Here is a 21,728-nt window from a genome sequence, read left to right as displayed (position 1 = left end):
CCAGCTACAAACTTCTGTAGTTTCAACCCCAGAAGCTGGGTTTTGCTTCACATCAGCGATGAAAAATGAAGGGTAAGGAAATAAAGAGAGCAGCAGTGGGGTATGGCAGGCTTCTTAACAAGGAAGGTTGGTTTTCAAATCGATTTACTGGGTTCTTTTGCACTTTACTACCCCCAAAATAAAGTGCTCATTTCCCTCTGATTTCCTTTGTGGAACAGCCCTGCTGAGTGTGAAACCACTCAAAGTGTGTGCTAGCAAAGTTCAGAAATTAGAAAATGTTTTAAAAATAAAAACATGCCATCTTCTTCTATCATTAGTAATGACTAAAAGGAAAACCAATGTTGGGGCAATGCAATGGGAAATGCACTCATATACAATGACAACAGGAAAATAAATAAATATATTTTAATTTGGCAATATAAAAGTAAAATACTTTATCAAATTATTTCAATTTAACCCGCAGAAAGATTAATTTATAAAAATGTATCCAAAATAGAATTATTATTATAGTGGAAACCAAAATGGGTAGATACATCTTATACATTTGAGAGAATATTATGTATAATTTTAAGTGAAATTTACAATATTCTGAATGACATGAGGACTGTTCGTGTAACATGATTCATAAAAGTAAGATATACCATTATACATTCAACAGAAGCAAAAATGCAAAATTATATATAAATATAAATATATAAATAATAAATATATAATTTATAAGATATTATATAGTGTAAATATATTATATATAATATATAATAATTATATAATTTATATAAAATATAAATATATAAATATATATACACACACACACACATACACACATACTGAACACTAATTGTAGCTAATTTAGAGTGTTTGGAATATGACTATTTTTTATTTTCAAATTTTGGCAATTTACAAATTTCCTAAAGAAACACAATAATAATGTCTAAACACAAAAAAATCAACATAAATTAAATGCATGAGAAAACCTATTTAAACAATTTGCAAATAAATCCAAACTTAAATGAGAAAATTCTAGAATGGCACTATTCACCAAATACATTAATCTATTTAGCTATAAATTATCATTTTTTTTCTAAATCAGTGATCCCTGTCTTTAATGTAGCATCTTGCAGTGTTTCAGAGACTCATAAAACTCTCAAATAAACATCATTTAATTCATTATAATTAATCTATAGCATGCAGGATGAGAAAAAAGTATCAAAATTTAAATAATAGTGTTGTACAAGTCCACACAAGAGATGAAGTCACTGCCTCATCTGGATTACCCAGTGCTGTGAGAAATACAGTTTGCAGAATAAGGACACATACGCTGAGACACAGAGAGAGATAGTAAAGGAAGGAGCTTCCATCTAGTTATAGTGTCTTTCTATTACTATATTAATATACATAGGACAAAGAAAAAGGAGTTAGAAAAGTATTAATAGTAGTCCAGTGAATTTCTTTTTTTTAATTTTTTTTTAATGTTTATTTATTTTTGAGACAGAGACAGACAGAACATGAACCGGGGAGGGTCAGAGAGAGAGGGAGACACAGAATCTGAAACAGGCTCCAGGCTCTGAGCTGCCAGCACAGAGCCCAATGCGGGGCTCGAACTCATGAGCTGTGAGATCATGACCTGAGCCAAAGTCACAGGCTCAACCGACTGAGCCACCCAGGCACCCCGTGAATTTATTTTTGATAAATTTCGGATATTAGTATTTAATGGTCTATTATTACGTAAAATTTTAATGCATTGTGGTATTTCTTTCCATTGAACAATAGTTGACATACAATGTTACAGGTGTACTACATAGTGATGCAACAAGTCTAGATGTAATGCTAGGCTCACCATAAGTGTGGCTACCATCTGTTACTACACAATGCTATTACCATACCTTGAATTATGCTTTGTCACCCAGATAGTAATCAAAAAGTATGCAGTATGTTGCAAAGTTACTTTTGTGACTTATAAGGGAAGAAATGCCAAGTTTCAGGACATCCTTGACACTTCAGATTTCCTTAGGAAAACACTGATACTGGTGTGCATACCAATCCTACCTTTACTCTTGAGAATCCATATGGCCTACAAATATACAAGTAATTAATGGAGATGTGTCTTAAATGACTGGCTTACCTGAAATTTTGACTTGAGACACTACTCCATCTCCTCCATCACTGTGTGCACGAACCTCTACAACATACTCTCCATCCCTGGGGATTGGAACTTCTATGGAGTGTTTATGAGTTGAATACAGCTTGCCATCATGCTGGCCATCGGGTCTATAGAGAACCTGAAAAAGTCCCAAAATATGTATATTTATAAAGTGGTAATAATGAGCCAATGCCAAAACACTAAAACCAAAATAAAAATGCTTAGACTTTTATTAATAATAAAAAAAAAATCCCAGGAAGCTGTTTAATACTAGCTAGAAGAAAATTATGTTATTTTTAATTCACAGAAATTGATTTCACCTATTATTTTAGGGTGATCCAAGAGAAAATGCCTTAAGCATCTGACTTTTTTTTTTTGACCTAACATAGAGGGAAAAATGTGTGTGTGTGTGTGTGTGTGTGTGTGTGTGTGTTTTATGGAATAGGTATAAAAATGAGGGCTCTTTGAACATTTTGAAGTAGTCTTAAAACATTGCTCAGAATTAAATTTTTTAATATTATTCCCAAAGTCTGGTATCTAATAAAAAATGTGTGATAGAATGTATGGAAATAATCTTTTTTTGGTTCATTTATGGTATGCAACTCAATATACCCAAGTTTACTGTGTGCCAGGCAACACTATCTTAATCATTGCCAAACAAAAATGGATTTATGCACTGATTACTTTAACAACTCTATTCTTTAAAGCAGTTATTGTACCTAACTTGCTCACTTGACATAGAATTTTCATAGAATCACTGAAGATCTTTTCTCATTTCAAAATTTATCACAGTACGATGTCATCTGATTCCGCTATACAGCTAGAATAAGAAAGCTGAAAGGGTTTTGGTGAAATAAACATCAGTCAAGTCCAAACATCAATCTCTCTTTATAGGAAAAAAGCCTGTGTGGGGAAAAACCCAGTAATCTTTTACATACCTTATATCCTGTCACTGTAGATTCATTTGATAGTGCTACCACATGATCCCAGGTGATTATATAGCGTGAACCAGATCTTATGGAACTGATGATCCTTGGGGGCTGGCTCGGAGCTGTGGAAAGTAATAATATGCAAGTGACAGCCACCGTATCCAACTTGAGTTCTGCAAACTGCCTTGAGTCAGTGATGATAATGATGTGACAACAACAGCTAATTTTGATGAGTGCTTACTACATAACAGGCACTATACTAAGCACTTTATATCCATGGGTTCATTTAATGTACCCTTGACCCTGTGAGGTAGGTAATATAACTATCTTTTATTCTCTTTTCCTTGTTCTTTACTTGGGTTTCTTTCTCCACCGGTCTTTTGTAACTGCTGCTTTTAAAGCCATCAATTATCTCCAGTTGGCCAAATAATGTCATGTTTTACTCTTTTCAGACTTAATATCTTTGTAGCATTCTACAGAATTGATCTTCTAACCCCTTTCTGAATCTCATTCTTTTCTTAAATTCATGATCTCTTAACATCCAGGTGTCCTTCTACCTCTCCGGATGCTCCTTCTCATTAACCATCCTGTGCCAGCTCCTGTCCTCTGCCTAATTTCTAGATGTTGGCATGACCTAGGACTTGATCCTGAGCACCCTTCTCTGATCTATGAATCTTTCCTAAATTTTATATCTGGGTGTATGGCTTTAAGAAGTCAAAATTTTATTTCAGGTGTATGTTTTCTCTTGGCCTCTAGACATATGTGTCCAATTGCCTGTATTAGAACGTCTACAAGACTTCTTAAATGTAATCAAGATGGAACATTTGCCATGTTCTCCCAAATCTGCATCTCTATGGGTCTTTCCCATCTTTGGCAAATGATACAACTGAATCCTCAGTTTCTGAATCAAAAGTACAGTACTCAGTCTTCCATTCCATCCATGCCAACATCCAAATCAGCACCAAGTTGTCAACTCTTTCTGTAGAAAATTTTCCACTTCTCTTTATATCCATTATCACTTAGTTCTGGCCATCATCACTTCTCTCCTTGACATCTAAAACCGTCCCCTAATTGGTTCTTTTGTTTTTACTCCTACTCCACCACCACCCATTGTCCATCCAGAAGCCAGAATGATTTTTTTCAAGCATAAGTTAACTATCCCTCTCTGCCTTAAAATCTCCCAATGGCTCTCAACAGACTTAGAAAAAACTCTAATCCCTAGCAGGACCTACAACTACAAGACTCTTCATATTTCAACACCAGCATACTTCCTCCTTCTCACTTCCAGCCTACATCCTTGCCCAACTGGCCTTTCTACACTTATGGCATACCAAACTATTCCCACCCTTAGGCTTTACCCTAATTACTTTCTCTACCTGAAATCGTCCCCTCCCTGCCAGTTGTCATAGTAGTTCCTTCTTATGATTCATATATTCATATATATATGACTCAAACGATATCTTATCAAAGAAGCTTTTCTTGACCACTCAATTGGAATTCATTTCCATCCATGCCACTTTCTATTTTATTATGTTTATTCATTTTATTGCCCTGTCATCTGATATTATCATTCATATTGACTTGTCAGTTATTTGTTTAGTTTTGTTTTGTTTTGTTTTCATGTCGTTCCATTAGGTTGTAAATCTTCTAAGAAGAGGCTCTGGGTCTGGTTTGATCCCTTCTGTATTCTCAATGGCTAGAACAGAGATAGTAGACATATAGCATACTTCTGATGAATAAATGGAAAAAAAGAACAAAGGAATGGATGCTGCTCTTACAAATTAGAAAACTAAGGCTTAAAGGTGGGAGGTAATTTGTCTACTGGCACACATTTAGTAAGTGGAAAATACATATCTGAAGCCCATGGCTGATACCAAAGTCTGGTATCCTATCACCATGTTCAGTTACCTTTCCCCAAGTGAATTTCATAAATTTCCAAACACCAGTAGTATTCATGCCTTTAAATTCTTGCAAATCTCTCTAGAATCTTGAATATAAATTCTATTCTTCTATATATTCAACGTGGGTTGAAGAAGGAGATATCAAAGTGAATCCAGAGAGCTAAGAACGACTAGAAGACTTAAGCAGGATGGGCTGTCTTGTTGTATAAACAATGAGAACATATGGTAATAAGAGATGAAACATAATGCTACAACATTTACCTCACATTTGCACTATGCACTGATGAAGGTTTATATAAAAAAAGTATAGAAAAGAAACAATTTTAATTTTCTCATGCTATATGCTATTTATGCAGTCCTATAAAAACAATGTTAAAAATAGTAACGGAGAATACAAATTATCTAGTGATACAAAATTTACAAATGGAGGTTCTGTAATATTATTTCTATAGTGGAACATTAAATGGGTGAAGTCATCCTCCATATGTTTTCATCATCTACAATAACTAAAAATGATTTTTTGTTTGCTTTTGTTTTAAACCTTGGATGGCTGTAAAATATAAAATTTAAAATGGAATGCGCTAAGACTGCTAGGTAGTAAATTTCTCTCAAATGTAACTTGCATCATGACCTAATGGATTGGTAGTTTTTGATGAGTCTAAATGCAAATGTTGACTCACGTGCTTTCTTGGTGAAGGTCTCAATCATGTCACTGGGAGGCCCACACCCTGCGCTATTGCAGGCCCTGACTTCCACAAAGTACTGGGTGTCGGGCAGAAGGTTCTCCAGCCTGGCCGAGTACTCTTGGCTGGTGACTTGAACTCTGTGTGCAGCTGCTTCTTTGTCATGGGCAGCCCAATACCGAATCTGCAAACATTCAAATTGAGGAAGATGTTGTCATGATTCAGTGGTGAAAATCCTTTTCACTTGGCTCTGACACCTATGATGTTGGCTGAGTGTCATATACTCAAATGTTACTTAATGCTACTTATACTTCTATTGGTCTTAGAATACGGCAAGGCACATAATGTAGATTTATTAAAGATGTCAAAGAAATCAAGGGCTCACCTCATGGCCTAAAATAGTATCACTCTAACAACAACAACAACAACAACAACAACAACAACAACAAAAAGATGAAGAAGAAGAAACCAAAAACCTCTTCATATGATTTACCTTCAAAATATAACACTGGTTTCTGTTTGCACGTATTTCCACAATAATTTTTATCATTTATATACAGTTTTATTTCTGTTTGTATAATATCAAATGTGTCATGGGTCACTGATAAAACAGTTTTGACAGGAAATACAACTTTGTTTTATAAAAAGTTATTATATTGCCTAGAACATGCGAGTGTAATAAGTTTCTGCTAGTTCATTTTAGAAATATGTATGAAAAAATATTCCCTTTGAAGCTATATTTTTGCCAGCTATCAAAGAAATGGGCTTAAGAGTTTAATTAGTTGAGGAAATTATTTATTATGAAAATCAATTTATTTTTAAAAATGTTATCCATGTTGTGATTAGAAATGATTACTTGTGGGGCACCTGGGTGGCTCAGTCCATTAAGCATCTAAATTCGGTTCAGGTCATGATCTCAGGGTTCATGAATTCAAGCCCCCCCACCCCCGCCCCGCCCAAGTTCTGTGCTGACATCTCAGAGCCTGGAGCCTGATTCAGATTCTGTGTCTCCCTCTCTTTCTGCCCCTCTCCCACTCACACTTTGTCTCTCTCTCTCTCAAAAACAAACATTAGTTAAAAAAAATGATTACTTGTACCAACCAATGTACCAATGACACTCTTCCTTGTCTCTTAAAGTTTAAGTAAAAATTGGAAATTATAATTTCCATCCTTCTAATGAGACTATTTTATTGGTTAGAAATTCCTGTATCTAAGGTATAAATAAAAAGGAGCAAATTTCCTTATAAATGTGTTGATATTTTATATATTTTAGATTCCCTGGCCATAAAATAAATGAACATTTAATTTCACAATTAAGCAAAGTGCCTAGACAATAGTATCTAATATTTATATAATCTTGAATAATTCATTTACACAAATCAAATGAAACCATTATAAAATGGAACTAGATGGTTCCAATTCACTTGGTAACAAAGTAAGGTTTATATGTAGAATGATCACATTTCAGAACAAAGCCTAGTTACTAAGTTGCTAATTTGTTTCCTTTGCAATGTTTTTATTTTGTTTTCTAGTACTCATTTTTCTCATGTCAGCAATACTTTTTCTAATGGTTTTGATAGGATCTCCTTGGCATTTCCTGTCATCTGACCAGAAGGATGGCCTCAGAACCAAGGAACTAGAATTGTACCCAGTGTCTCCAGAGGCAGATCTCAGTTGGCAGACAAAAGACCTGCTAAGAGGAGGAGCCTCCTCGAGAAGATGTTTCCAAATTCTGAAAGGGTTCAGGCAGTGAGTACATTCATCTGGGAGGACAATGGCCTACATTTTAGTGGGCACTTGAATTAGATAATGCATGAGGCCTCCTTCTAATGCTTGACTAAAGAGAAATAAAATGAAAATTTATATTCTAATGAAATGCCAAGAACCTGAGTAGGATCATCTGTATACATTATCTTCATAATAAATCTAGAATGTTTTATAGCAATCAAAACTGAAATCTATGAGGTTGATGCATTTTTATATGTATGCTTGTTGACTGAGATGTGGACCACATTTTAAAATCTTCATTGAATTTTAACAACTTTGCTATCATCCAGTTTAAAGAAGAGAAACTTTTTAACCAGATAGATATCAAAAAGGTAATTTCTAAAAGACAGACACTATGAGGAATTAAAGTGACAAAATTTTTCTGCCTTCTCACTTAAATTTCCATGAGGCATTTTGGCAACACAAAAGAAAAGAGCTTTCCTTAATTTACTATTTGCACCTATATCTAAAATGACAAATGACTTTATTCATCAAATTTTAGCAGGGATCTGTGGTGGTCAGTCTCCATTAAAATTCACAATAGGGGCGACTGGGTGGTTCAGTCAACGAAGCGTCTGACTTCCACTCAGGTCATGATCTCATGGTTCGTGAATTCAACTCCTGCACCGGGCTCTGTGCAGACAGCTTAGAGTCTGGAGCGTGCTTCGGATTCTGTGTCTCCCTCTCTCTCTCTGCCCTCCCTGACTCGTGTCTATCTCTCTTTCTCAAAAATAAACATTAAAAAAAAAATAAGTCACAATAAATTAAAGCAGTGATTTAGCTATGCCTTTTTAACTAGGGAGCAGAAAGAATTATTGAGAGTGCCAAATAGTCCTTGATTTCCTTGTTTTAGAACAGGAGAGTTGTTTGAACTTTTCACAGTATAGTTAATCTTTACAAATGAAAGCATCTGAGACAAAATGATTTAATTTAATAATCTCTTTATATGTTTACATATAACTTACAATGTTTTCAAAGTATACTAAAATAAATAATAGATAGATATATGTAATGCATGGCATCATCTTTTTTTCTCTGAACTAGCCACTGGCCATGCACGTCATTTCCAAACAGATAATAAATTTGGGCTGTTGCATCTTGATCATCTCACTGAGTTTCTCAATGTGGTGAAGCACCGAGCAAATCGCTTATGAGTGATTTGGAACAAATTGCTTGGAGTGAAGGGTGCAACCTGTAGTCATGGAACAGAACAAATGTGTTGCTTTTGATTAATCACTAGGGAGACCAAAAGAGAGCCTGAATGAATTAGTGGAAAGGGATTATCACTACTGGAAAATACATATGCACATACATACATATAGTAGGTCCTGAATTATGGATAGTAAACCATAAATTCATCTTCATATGCTGCATTAATACATAATGCATTTCTTTTTAATGCTGTGGCATTATAGAATTTTCACTCTTTCTCTACATGTTTCTATAATTCCCATAGCATCTTTTGTCTCTCATAAACCTATCATAGTGCTTATTAGGCAATTATGACTAATTAGACTGCCTCATGACTTGTCTTTTTCCACTTAAACTAGATTATAAGCTCTTTGATGACAGGGTATTTACTATTTATTTTCAACACTATGGGCACAGGGCTACATTTGACGTATGATACTGTTTCATTCATTGAACAAATATTATCAGGTACCCACTTTGTCCCACTTACTGTGCAAGGTGCTGGGAGTGCAGTGAACCCAGGCATACATGTTCTTTGCCATCATAGATCTTATTAAAAAAATGAAGGAATCAAAATGTATAACTTCACATAAAATCCCTAATATCTTTGAGGGAGGGATCTAAGTATATCATTTTGCCCAAAGAATACTTACTCTTTACAAAAGTATTAGGAAGCTAAAAAGAAAAAAGCCTTAGCAGAAGAATATCACACTTTCCATAAATTGTGTGCTACATTAATAATACTTTTGTACAGTGACAATATAGTTATATTCCTTCTCAGAAAAATTTAAGAAATTTTCAGGGAAAATGGCTTTTCTAAAACCTCATTTTCTCCAAAGGGGTTTAGAAAAAAGGAATGGATGTTACAATTATGGAAGTGCTTGAAGATATTTAGCACTTTTGAAAATTGGGTTTGCTCCATTTTATTATTTTCAACTTCAGTAAACTTTTTTCTTAAGTTTATTTAGGTATTTTGACTGAGAGAAAGAGAGAGAGAGACAGGGAGAGAGAGAGACAGACAGACAGAGAGAGAGAGAGAGAGAGACAGAGAGACAGAGAGAGAACATGGAAGAGGAAAAAAGAGAGAGACAGAGGGAGAGAGAGAATCCCAAACAGGCTCGTGGATGTAGGGCTTGATCTCCCGAACCAGGAGATCATGACCTGAGCTGAAATCAAAAGTTGGAGTCAGATCCTTAACTGACTGAGCCATTCAGGCAGGCGCCCCTTCAGTAACCTTTTGGATCAGATTTCTAAGTTCTGTCCTTTCAGGTCTGAATTTGCTGGAAAAAAAAATCATAATCATGTGACAAGTGAAGATTCTTTTGTAAAAGATTTAGGAGAAACGGTTAATATGGTCATTTAAGTGAAAAACTGAGACTCTGACACAAAAAAGCTCAATCTCTAAAAATATACAATAACTATATTATCCAAATCTTAGACTCCTTTGATTATTAGAATATTCTATCGGAAAGGAATAGCAAAAATATAAATCATTCCAATCCGTATTCTTACACCTTTTGGGAGCTATTCAAAATTCTTTTATTCCAGCCACTGGTGCAGGGACCAACCAATTCTATGGAGGCTTCACTTAGGTACTTCTCCTAAGCATGACCAGTAAGCATTTGACCCATGCTAGTGCTGCTGGCCTCGCACTCCCAGTCCCAGGATGTCTTTGATGCTGCGATGTGAAACTTGTCCCACAGTCCACGGAAGTGGGAGAGGAGGTGATGCTGATGGGGCCACCCTTAACCAGTGGGGGGCAGCAGTGGATGAATGCTCCCCCTTTTATCCCAGGTAGGGCAATTCTAAGCCACATTCTAAAGGTCCTCAAAGATCCCAAGAGATGGAGCACCAGTTGCCAACAGGGTTTGCCAAAAAGATATGCATCTTTCTATCCAAGCTTCCCCTTTTCCTCTTCACTCTGTTTTTCCTCATTTTTTGCTCTCCAGGATCATATTAAAACAAATGGATCAACAACAGCAACAACAAAAACACTACCTTCTCCCACACCTGTGTGTCAGACTTTGCTTTGGGGAGATCAAGATCCAAAATAAGAAAATGAAGTACTTCCTAAATATTAGTACTTCCTAAATATGCTCACTATAATCAATTAACCTTTAAAAAACTGAGATTACTCAGGATTGATAATCTTTTAAGATAATTGTGAAACTGATTATTTGCATTAATCTCTAATTCAATTGTTAAGAGATTTTGCATTCATTATTCCTGATAGCATATTATGCTTGTTTACATTAAGTTAAGTGGGTGTTGTACCTGCTGGGTGAACAAACTAAGTCTTTTGTGGATTCTGGGCAGGAGCTCAAAGCTCTAATACACCTTTCCTACACTGCAGAAAAACTTGTACCATTAAGGTTAGGAGTGGGGAGCTCTTTAACTAGGCAAGAGGAAAAAATAAGTAGAACTTAAACACTCTACTGAGATACATTTTAAAACCACAAGGGAAGAGATTATTTTTAAACTCAACTGCTCACAGTTCTCACTTGAAATATCAGGAAATTAACCTTGAGAAGGGGTCAATCACACAGGACTCGGGCTTCTCCAGTTTTTATTTTATTTTCTTAATGTGTTACTTTTTTTTCTCTGTTTCTTTATAACTTTGTCCCTGAGTACATTTTTATAGGAAGTGCACTGGGGTATTAGTTTTCTCAATCATCTATCTTGTTAAACCATTGGCTTCTCCCATAATATTTTAGAATAGAAACAATAACCACATTATAGTCAGTCAAATTCCCCCCCACCCCCTATACAGGGGCATTTTCTTACAGGAGAATAAATGTTACAGACATTCTCTTTTAAGCTTTCATGCTTGTCTCTTTGATATTCAAGGTTCTGTGTCAACAACTCAAAAAGGTTTTAAGAAAGAACAACTGGAAACAATAATTTTGCGATTTATGTCCAATATTTTTGTTTGTTTGTTTGTTTTTTAATTTATTTTTGGGACAGAGAGAGACAGAGCATGAACGGGGGAGGGGCAGACAGAGAGGGAGACACAGAATCGGAAACAGGCTCCAGGCTCCGAGCCATTAGCCCAGAGCCTGACGCGGGGCTCGAACTCACGGACCGCGAGATCCTGACCTGGCTGAAGTCGGACGCTTAACCGACTGCGCCACCCAGGCGCCCCTCCAATATTTTAAATTTATTTGGAGACGTAAGACCTAGGTTCAAATCTGGTTATGCTAATTATTACGCAGACAAATATTTCTAAACTCCAATGCTGTTGAGCATCATAAAGGCTCAACAAATGTTATCATTCTTATCAATATTATCATTATCATTTTCATCACTGTCATTATCATCACTATCACTGTCTTCAAATGTCCAATGACATAGAACAGGGAAAGGCATTAAATGTTTTGATTTCATTCCACACAACAGTTCTATGAGGCATGATTACTCTCTCATCTTTCCAGGTAAGAGAACCAAGGTTCAGAAATTTCAGATAAATTTTGTATCAAATTCCTCAGTGACAGAGTTGAGATATCAATGCACATCTGCTCAGCAAAAGAGCTCACTGTTTTCTACTTAATATGGAGTTACAGAAAGTCAGATATCTGTGAAACTAAATTCCTCAATGGTATACATTTTCCTTGAAATTATCATTTGAGAAAATATTATCTGATAACTATTATTTTTAATGGACTATTTCATTGAAAATCCTTAACTGATGTTTACTTCCAATCAAAAAAGCTTACATTCTGGTTATTGCCTAAATTCATTGGTGCCAATGCTAGGTCAATGTTTTAAACAAAGTAAAATATAAATTTAGCATTTTGATTCAATGAGTGAGTTATATTTTAAATAATCTTTTTTCTCTTTTTTTATTATTTAAAAATGAATAATATGAAAGAAGAAAAAAATCCTATGGTCCAAGATGACTTTCAAGCTCCAAATACTGATGTCTTCTCCCAAGAAACCTTGGACTTGTTTATTATAGGGGTTTGTAATGCCTAGTGCATTTCTTTATTTTTCCCATTCCTTTCCTACTAGCTTTAAATGTAAAGGTCAATTTAATAAGTTATGAATACTGTCTTTCCAGTTCATTCCTACCATTCCACTCTTTTCATAATAGCTTCAGCTGAACCCTTGCAAAGAATATCTGAAGACACTTTGACATGTACCCAAATCATAACCTATGTTACTGAAGAAAAAAAGCTTCCTGATATTTACATGTTTAAAACTTAAAATCTTGGGTTGGTTTTGTGGTCACATCTCAGAAACATGGCTTTGAGAAGTCCAGATTGTAACATATGATTTGATAATACTGTGGCTCTATTCAGCCTGAATACCTGTTTAGTGCCTACCCTGTGCCCAGCACTTATTCTTGGCGCTGAGAGAAAAACAGACAAAATCTTGCCCTCAAAGAGCTAATATTCCAACAGATGAAGAAGGAAGGTGCACAAGAATTGAGAGGGCAAGCTGGCTGTGTGCGCAGTTCAGCGCCCATGGCTTCAGAAGGGCATTCACTTCTAAAACAGAAAGGAGTCTGCAGTTTGGCATAAAGCCTTGAACTTTGAATCATCAAAGCTGAATTTTAGATACTGATTTGACACTTAATTTGTGCTGAGGCAAGTTGTTGAAACTCTGGCATCCATTTGCTCGTCTGCAAATATCAGATGTTGCCAATTCCTCCTAATTTTCACTCTATGTGCTTAATTAAACATATGAGATGATATCACATTTCCTGCACAATCAAGTCTTAATTTTGCTAGTATTGTATTAAAGGCCCGACTATCATTCTAGCTTCAATTTTCCAGGTCTTCTTCCCTTCAACTAAGACAAACTCTCCCCTTTGAATCTGGTGAATTCCTACTGGTATTTTAAGACTCAACTCAAGGAAAATTTCCTTTGGGACATTTCAAATGTTGCCAATTTTCTACCTTCATAGATAACATTATGAGACACATATTTGGTATATTTATAGTTATTTCCTTTATAGGGACCATTAAAAGTAGAACTACTGAGACAAATAGAATAAACATTTTAAGGATGCTTTTATAAATTATCAAAATGGTTTCCAAAAACTTTTTAAATTTGGCAACAGTTTATGAGAATGTCTCAAGAGATCTCATTTAACTATGGGTGTTATTACCTTAGTTTTTATTTCAGTCAACTGTTTGTCAACACACAGGACTCTGTATCTCTCCTAGATAAGCTAGTTAGGAATCTCCGCCTTACTCTTAACAACTAGCTTATAAATGCCCAACATATTAGACACAGAGATTATAGTGTTAGTTGCCACATAAATTAATGGCCACAGAACATTCAAAGGGACAACATATTTGAAAACTTATGATAATAAACTTTTGAATAAATGTATATAGTTTAATAAAAATTGAACTCACCTGATAGCTTTCCACGATTTTTTCTACAACATGATCCCAATGAACAGATATCTCAGAAGATGATAAGACTTTTACACCTACTTCTGTTGGGGCTTCACTGGGAGCTGAAATTTGATGAGAACATTACATTCTTATATAAGGTGCTTATATTCATATAGCACCATTTGCTGTATGAATGGATTAAAATTACATTTTAATATTTTTTCAAGTTTTCGTATTTCTAAAATAAAACAAGACCAGTAATTTTATTATCTTTTTCTCTGGTTTTACTAATATTATTTTATTTCATGGTCAGCAATGATATATGATGACACACAGTAATCTACATGAATGTTAATATATTCATGCACATGTACATACACATGCACACACACACTTTTACAAAATATAAACTCTTTCACGGATTTCTCCAATATCTGTGAGAAAGAACTGTACTAATTCTTTTTTTGTATTTCTCTGTACTAATCTGCTTTAAGAAAGCCTGTGGATGCACATTCAATTCATTATATTTATATAGCTCTATATTATCAAAAATAGGAAATTTGGTATTTATTATTAAAATTGTTCATTACATTTAATTTTCATTTTTCTCACTCACACTTTGTATTTACATAAGGTACAGATACACAGGAATACTTCTCTCCTTTTCTTTTATGTTTAAGCTAAGTTTTTTTTTTTTTTTTTTTTTTAGATCCTTTGAAACAAGTTGTGACATCCACTGCTTCTTGTGCTCAGGAAAGCTTTTATAAGTCTAATCTTCCAACTGGGCATCAAGTCAAGTATGTATCAAAAAGGTCTCTGTTCAGTGAAAAATAAAAAGTAATTTACATCCCTTATGAAAATTACACAAAGAAACTAAGGAAATCTTTAAGCAAGAATGGTCAATTTTTATTGTCTTTTATTAACAAACCATAATCCTCTTTTGTGTAAAAAATGTCCTGCACAGGAACATTGTTGCCTTTCTAAATCAAGGTTAATGTGTAGCACTATGATTGATTTCCTAGCAGGAGAAGAAGAGAGGAACGCTTATACAAGCTTCGGCACATGCAGGTTTTATGAGACTTATGAAACATTTAGGAAAGAAATATAATTAAATGCAGATGGTCATGACTACAGAGATGACAAGCATGGCCCTTTGCCTGATTACTTTAGCATCAAATAAGGCACTAAAAAGTTGATATTGGGTGAGAAGATAACTTGTAAAGTGCTTTTTACTTTCATTTCTTCTGTGGGGGATACTCAGATTGTTCAAACTGGTAACACTGAGCCAAGTTACCATCTTTCTATTGAATCAGAATAAGTATAGAGAATGTAAGAATTATTACTCAGGTCTGAAAGCCCTGACTTGATTATAAACTTAAATAATTTCCATTTTTATTCTCTCCATGTATTTAGTTAACTTAAAAAAAAGCATGTGTGTGTGTGTGTGTGTGTGTGTGTGTGTGTGTGCGCACCTACATGTATATATAACCATATATATAAGATTGCCTTTCATGTTTGTGTTATAAGTAAAGATCATGGAATGATGGGAATACACATTAAATTTTTAACAAGTAGGGAAGCTAATAACTGTATGGCTGAAGAGCGTTATGTGAGTTCTGATAGCTAAATGTGTATTTTGAAGTAGAAGGTAACACAAATTGGGCAAATGAATAGAGTGTTTTTCCTCTAAGAGATCAGAGGAGTATTTCCTGTTTTATTTCCTTTTGTGCTTCTCACACGTATGTGAAGAGAACTTGGCCAAGGACAAATGTGTCAGGTCAGAAGGCAATGGAATCTCCATTTGCTTTTCTAGCCATTAATTGTTTACATAGTGCTCATGAGTACGGAGGTATAATAAGGAGGTCTTATGTTTCTTTAATAGGAAAACAATAAAAAGCATAGTAGCTTAAATAGGAAATCACAGAAATCGATGTTATTATGTTTAATCCAAAACGATGTATTATTTATCAAAGACATATAAAGTCTTTTAAAAGCATTCTCAGTTCAGATAAAGTTTCTAGAAAAACAAAGAGAGCCAGTATCTATATATTTTTCCCCTTAACTAGTTCTCCAGACAAATTTTTCCTTTCCCAATAAAAAAATTCAACTTTCTGACTCCTTCTTCATAGAATTATGCCTAGATTCCCTTTAATAAAATTTCAGCACTCTATTGAAATGGCAAAGAAGTTACATAAAGGATGTAATTATACAATTTGGGGGTGAAAAGGGGAAACTTTACCCCCAGAAAAGTATATGTTAAGGAATTTGTAAGTAGTAAGCATTGTGAATGCACAGACATACTAAGGTACCAACCAAGTATGGAGAATTTCTCACTTCACAATTAGAATCAAGAAGCCAAAAACAGGGGTCCAAAGCCAATTATTTTAGTGGAGATTTCCTAATTATCATGGACATGATCTAAAGGATGAAAAAGATTTGGGAGGTACTCTTGTCTTTAAATGGTTGGAATGACATTTTAGTTTTGATCAAAGTAATACTCTTTTACTAAATGCCTAGTACTATGAAAAGATCTTAGCAAGTAAGGCCTGAAAGACAGCAAACAAAATACCTACCAGAGAGTTAGGTTTATCTTCCCTCATCATGTTAGTAAGGTCTTTTACCTACCGTCTTGTGCTGAATTAATGACTGCTGTGAGGCTGTAAGGTCCATCTCCTTTGTTGTTGAAGGCCTTAACTTTGACTTGAAATGCAGTGGAAGGGCGCATGGTCTCATCTTTATGGACATAGCGGCCAGTATCTGGATTAGTTACTGTAACTTTTTTCCATTCTTCCCCATCAAAAGGCTTAAATGCCACTATGTAACCAAAATTGTTGCCGTAGTGGTATTCTCTTGACAAAGGCTAAATAGAAATTGATATATTAAATAGGTTTGAGCAATATAATTAATAAGGAGGAAATCCAACGCAAATAATAATAACAATACACATGGAAGCATGTTCTTTGTAAAAAAGTACTTAAAAAAACATGTTCATAAGTTAGTGCTGCCCAAAAATGCCAGGGCAAAAACATGCCCAAACAAGTAATGACTTTACTTACTAAGTATTCTCTTCCTGGAATATCTCAGGGGGGCTCTCACTCTGGACCTTTTTACATTCAATTCTTTCTGCCTAGAATGCTCTCCCATACATCAGAAGCTTCCCTCCTTCACTTTCTTGAGGTAAAAATCACCTACTTGTGGTCTTTCCTGGCCACAAGATCTGCCATTTCAAGACTATTTCCATAACACCCCATACACCCCACCTCCCTGCTTTATTTTCTTTTCTGTAACACTACCATGATCCACACTATATAATTTACTTATCTATCTACTTCATTATCTTTCTCAACTACTAGAATATAAGTTTCATGAGGGCAGAGTTTCTGTGAGTTTCATTTACTTTCATGCCTAGAACCTAAAACAAAGAGAGTTGTATATGACTCTAGAATATCTGCCCTGTAATCAAACAGTAGACACTGGTCAGAGGAGAAAAGAGAGAAAAGGAAGGAAGAGATGATATTGCCTTCATCTGTAGGAGGCTGGCTGTGGGCCCCTGTCTGATACAGTATTGAAGAATGTTCTCTGTTTGGCATTATTTCCTGAGTTTCTTATCATTACACACATCATCTGCCCAATAAGGAAGTTCATGTCAGCCTTAACAAGTCATTATTTATAAATAACGACAAACCTAGTTCTAGTAAATACTCATTACTTAGTCGTTTTCAGTCAAAAAGAGAAATATGCAATTTGTGTCTTTAATTTTTCACCAGAAAAATCAGTTATCTTGAGGAAAAACCATGAAGTAAATGTACCACAGTTTCTTGAATACACATATGTTAAACAGGATGGTATAGAAATGTACATCCTGAAAGCATAATCCCCAGGATGTACATATTGTGATTTTTTAAATTATTAGATAATATAACCTAGTGTTTCACAGTAGTTTGAACATTTTTTCTTACTGATAGTTATCTACCTAGTTTTTGCAATTTAGAGTATACCAGAGTCAGCTAGAGAATTTTCAAATCCCAATGAAACTGGAGAAAAAAAAATTCCAGAAAAGAAAAAAACAAACTCCTTGGGGAAAAAAATTAATAAGTCTCAGGCCATAGAGACTTGATTTAAAAATTTTAGAATAGGATTTCTAATTATGATTTTTTGACAAGCCCGCATCTTATCCTGAAACAGATACCATCCAATTTTTTTTTAAAACCAATTCATATATATGCATAGGGGCACTTGTACCCCAATGTTTATAGCAGCACTCTCAACAATAGCCAAATTATGGAAAGAGCCTAAATGTCCATCAACTGATGAATGGATAAAGAAATTGTGGTTTATACACACAATGGAGTACTACGTGGCAATGAGAAAGAATGAAATATGGCCCTTTGTAGCAACATGGAAGGAACTGGAGAGTGTGATGCTAAGTGAAATAAGCCATACAGAGAAAGACAGATACCATATGTGTTCACTCTTATGTGGATCCTGAGAAACTTAACAGATACCCATGGGGGAGGGGAAGGAAATACAAAAAAAGAGGTTAGAGTGAAAGACAGCCAAAGCATAAGAGACTCTTAAAAACTGAGAAAAAACTGAGCGCTGATGGGGGGTGGGAGGGAGGGGAGGGTGGGTGATGGATATTGAGGAGGGCACCTTTTGGGATGAGCACTGGGTGTTGTATGGAAACCAATTTGACAAAAAACTTCATATATTGGGAAAAAATAAAAAAAATTCATATATAAAAGAATAGAATATTCTAATTTCCCTAATATCCACACTTATGCATGTTACGTTGACTAAAACCTACAAATTAAATAACTTGATATTCAGCATTCAGTATTTCTAAATCTTACTTAAGAATGTAACCTAAATGCCAAGAATAAAATATGACACAGCACTGAATGAAGTCAATTTTTGCTAAATATCCACTTACTTAAATTGATTTGATTTCTGCAAAAATTAAAACCTGATTATTTTTTTTTTTGCACTCCTAAAAATCCCTTGGAGCTAGGTTGTGCTTTTTGACTATCTGCAATGATTGAACACTAAAGATATTTAATGGGTACACATGGACCTATATAAACATGTTACCTAGATAAATAGATGTCTAATGCAGACAAGTTTATACTATTGCAGCCCTCTCCTCCACCAATATCTGTCTCACTTCAAAAATCCAGATGAGAGGCATTGTTTCTCAGACATTGTGGTTTCTGAGATAGACTTCCCTTTGGGTCATAAAAGATTAACAAAACGTTTTGGGTGCCTCAATAACAAGTCCCTTGGGTGACTCCTGAGACAACATATTGTAATACATTACACTAGTGGTCAAACTAAGTCTCAGGTAAGAAAGCAAACTTCATTTTGAAAACAGGTGCTGATACAAAAGTTTTTAAATCTTTGGGGTTTTGAATACCCAGAGAAGTGTTATAAATTAAAATTGGGTTACTACACCACAGCGAGCTCAAAATCTATCTAGAATCAGATAGCAAGATGTTTGTTTAATCTTTTAGGCCAGTGGATCAATTTTTGCACAGGAACTATACACTCAGCTATAGGTAAAATCTGACTTGCATTTGAGGAAAAAAATAATTTTAGTAATTTATTCTTGCTTGTGCTCTGAGCATTGATTTTTTTTCTTCTTCCTTTTTTTTTTCAAGTAAAGTAACATTTTGGATAGGGGATTGTGACATGAACAATTTTCATGAAAAGAAGTCATTGTGAGTTTGTTAGATACTTCAGAAATAGATGTTCAAGTTGGATAAAGCTTGAAGATAAAATTTGTTTTTCAAAAATGCAATTACAAATGTCATGGAAACATGTTGAACTGAAAGTTAATATTGCCATATTCTATGCAAGCAACATAATAAAATCTCAAGGAGTCTTGAAGAAAGAAAATTGCATGCAAAATAATATTAAGTTTAAAAATGCTTAGAAAACAGCTTTCTGTTTTTATTTTACAAATTTTATGACATCATATGTAGAAGATTAGAAAGACCACCCCAAAATGTCAATGTGAGTTATTTCTGACTTGTGTGATCTTGAGTAATTTTTGTTTACATAATACTTCAGCATTGGAGCTATCATTAATTTTAAAAAATGTTGCTTTCTAGCTTAAAAAATTATTTTTACAAAACAAACAAAAGGAGAATACCCCTGTGGTAGAAATATTACCATAATAGTAGATATGGTCTTTGGACTAGCTGATACTACATTACTGATGTGTAAATAGAAAAGGACAAATATATCAGTTTAGTGTAGTGAACAAGAGTAGTACCAAAGAACATACAGATTCCTTTTGGGTAAACGTTCCCCAGTTGAATACCCAATTATTCCAGTACCTTTCGTTAACAAGTTTTTCTTTTTATTGAAAAAAGAAAATAAAGTTATTTTCTTTGTATCACTTTTGTGCCTTTGTTGCAAGTTAATTGATCATATGAGTGGGAATCTATTTCTGGGCTCTCTACTCCATTGATATGTATCAGTCCTTATGGGAATATCACATTGTCTTAATTAATGCAGCTTTAGTAAATTTTGAATTCAGGTAGTGAAATCCTACACCTTTGTTTTTCTGTTTTTATTTTTCAAATTTACTTGATTCTTCTAATCCATGAACATGCTATTTATGTTCATTTATTTGGATTTTCCTTAGTTTCTCTCAGGAATATTTTGTAGTTCTTGGTAGAGAAGTCTTGTATGTTTCTGTTTAATTTATGTCTATGTATTTTATGTTTTTCTAATTGTCATTATAAATGTATTTTTAAAGTTTTATTAGCAGCAAACCAATAAAATATAAAAGAACATTTGACTTTAGAACATTGATTAGGTATCCTGCAATTCTATTAAATATGCCTACTAATTTTAAAAGTTGTTTATAGGTTTCCTAGAATTGTCTGCACATATACACTTCGTGCTCTTTTTTCTTTTCTTCTTCTTCTTCCTCTTCTTCTTCCTCCTCCTCCTCCTCCTCTTCTTCTTCTTCTTCTTCTCCTTCTCCTTCTTCTTCTCCTCCTCCTCCTCCTCTTCCTCCTCCTCCTCCTCTTCCTCTTCTTCTTCTTCTTCTTCTTCTTCTTCCTCTTCCTCTTCCTCTTCCTTTTCTTTTTTTCTGCCCTATTTCACTGGTTGGGGACTATTATAACATCAAGAGGGGATATATTTGCTCTGTGTCCAAACTTAAAAGGAAAACACTTAGTCTGTCACCACTGAGCCCATTATATTAGCTACAAGATTTCTATAAATACTCTTTACCAGGTGTAGGAAATTCCCATCTATTTCTAGTTTACCTTGAATTTTTAAAAAATAAATGACTTTTTTAAGTTGCCAAGTGCTTTTTATGCATCTATTGAGAAGATCCTATGGTTCCATTCCTTTATTCTGCCAATATGATGAGATTTGTGAAACCAACTTTGCATTGCTGGGATAAACTCTACTTTGTCATAGCGTATCATTCTTTTAGTATTTTGCTGGGCTCAATTTGCCAACATTTTGTTAAATTTTGCATCTATGGTTATAAAAGGTATTTCTTTGTTATGTTCTTTTAAAAATAAAATTCACATTTTATTTAAATTAAAATACATCGTGAACAATTTATTTATTTCACCAAAAATAACAGCAATAACTTTTATATTGGTACTCTATAAACCACAAATTCCTATTTTTCTCCAGGTAATTCTTACAAATCAAGAAAGGTGGTAGATACGGTCATGCAAAGAAAACAAATAGATAGCTAGCATCCTTGGCCTCTGATTCTATCTTGACCATGAATAAAAGTGTTC

General features: G+C 34.4%; 1 protein-coding gene across 2 annotated transcripts in view; it reads right to left on the bottom strand.

The window, feature by feature from the left end:
• Positions 1-21,728, bottom strand: part of CNTN1 (contactin 1) — a 366,494-nt gene that overhangs the window by 43,611 nt on the left and 301,155 nt on the right. For both annotated transcript variants that reach the window (XM_047868302.1, XM_047868303.1), the window contains 5 exons: positions 16,582-16,816; positions 13,975-14,078; positions 5,651-5,837; positions 3,079-3,191; positions 2,123-2,279 (listed from right to left, as the gene is read on the bottom strand). In XM_047868302.1, the coding sequence (XP_047724258.1) occupies positions 2,123-2,279; positions 3,079-3,191; positions 5,651-5,837; positions 13,975-14,078; positions 16,582-16,816 (796 nt within the window). The remainder of the gene's footprint in view (positions 1-2,122; positions 2,280-3,078; positions 3,192-5,650; positions 5,838-13,974; positions 14,079-16,581; positions 16,817-21,728) is intronic.

Source organism: Prionailurus viverrinus, chromosome B4 (genome assembly GCF_022837055.1).
Source record: "Prionailurus viverrinus isolate Anna chromosome B4, UM_Priviv_1.0, whole genome shotgun sequence".
NCBI classification, from domain to species: domain Eukaryota; kingdom Metazoa; phylum Chordata; class Mammalia; order Carnivora; family Felidae; genus Prionailurus; species Prionailurus viverrinus.
This window is presented reverse-complemented; position numbering and strand designations above follow the sequence as displayed.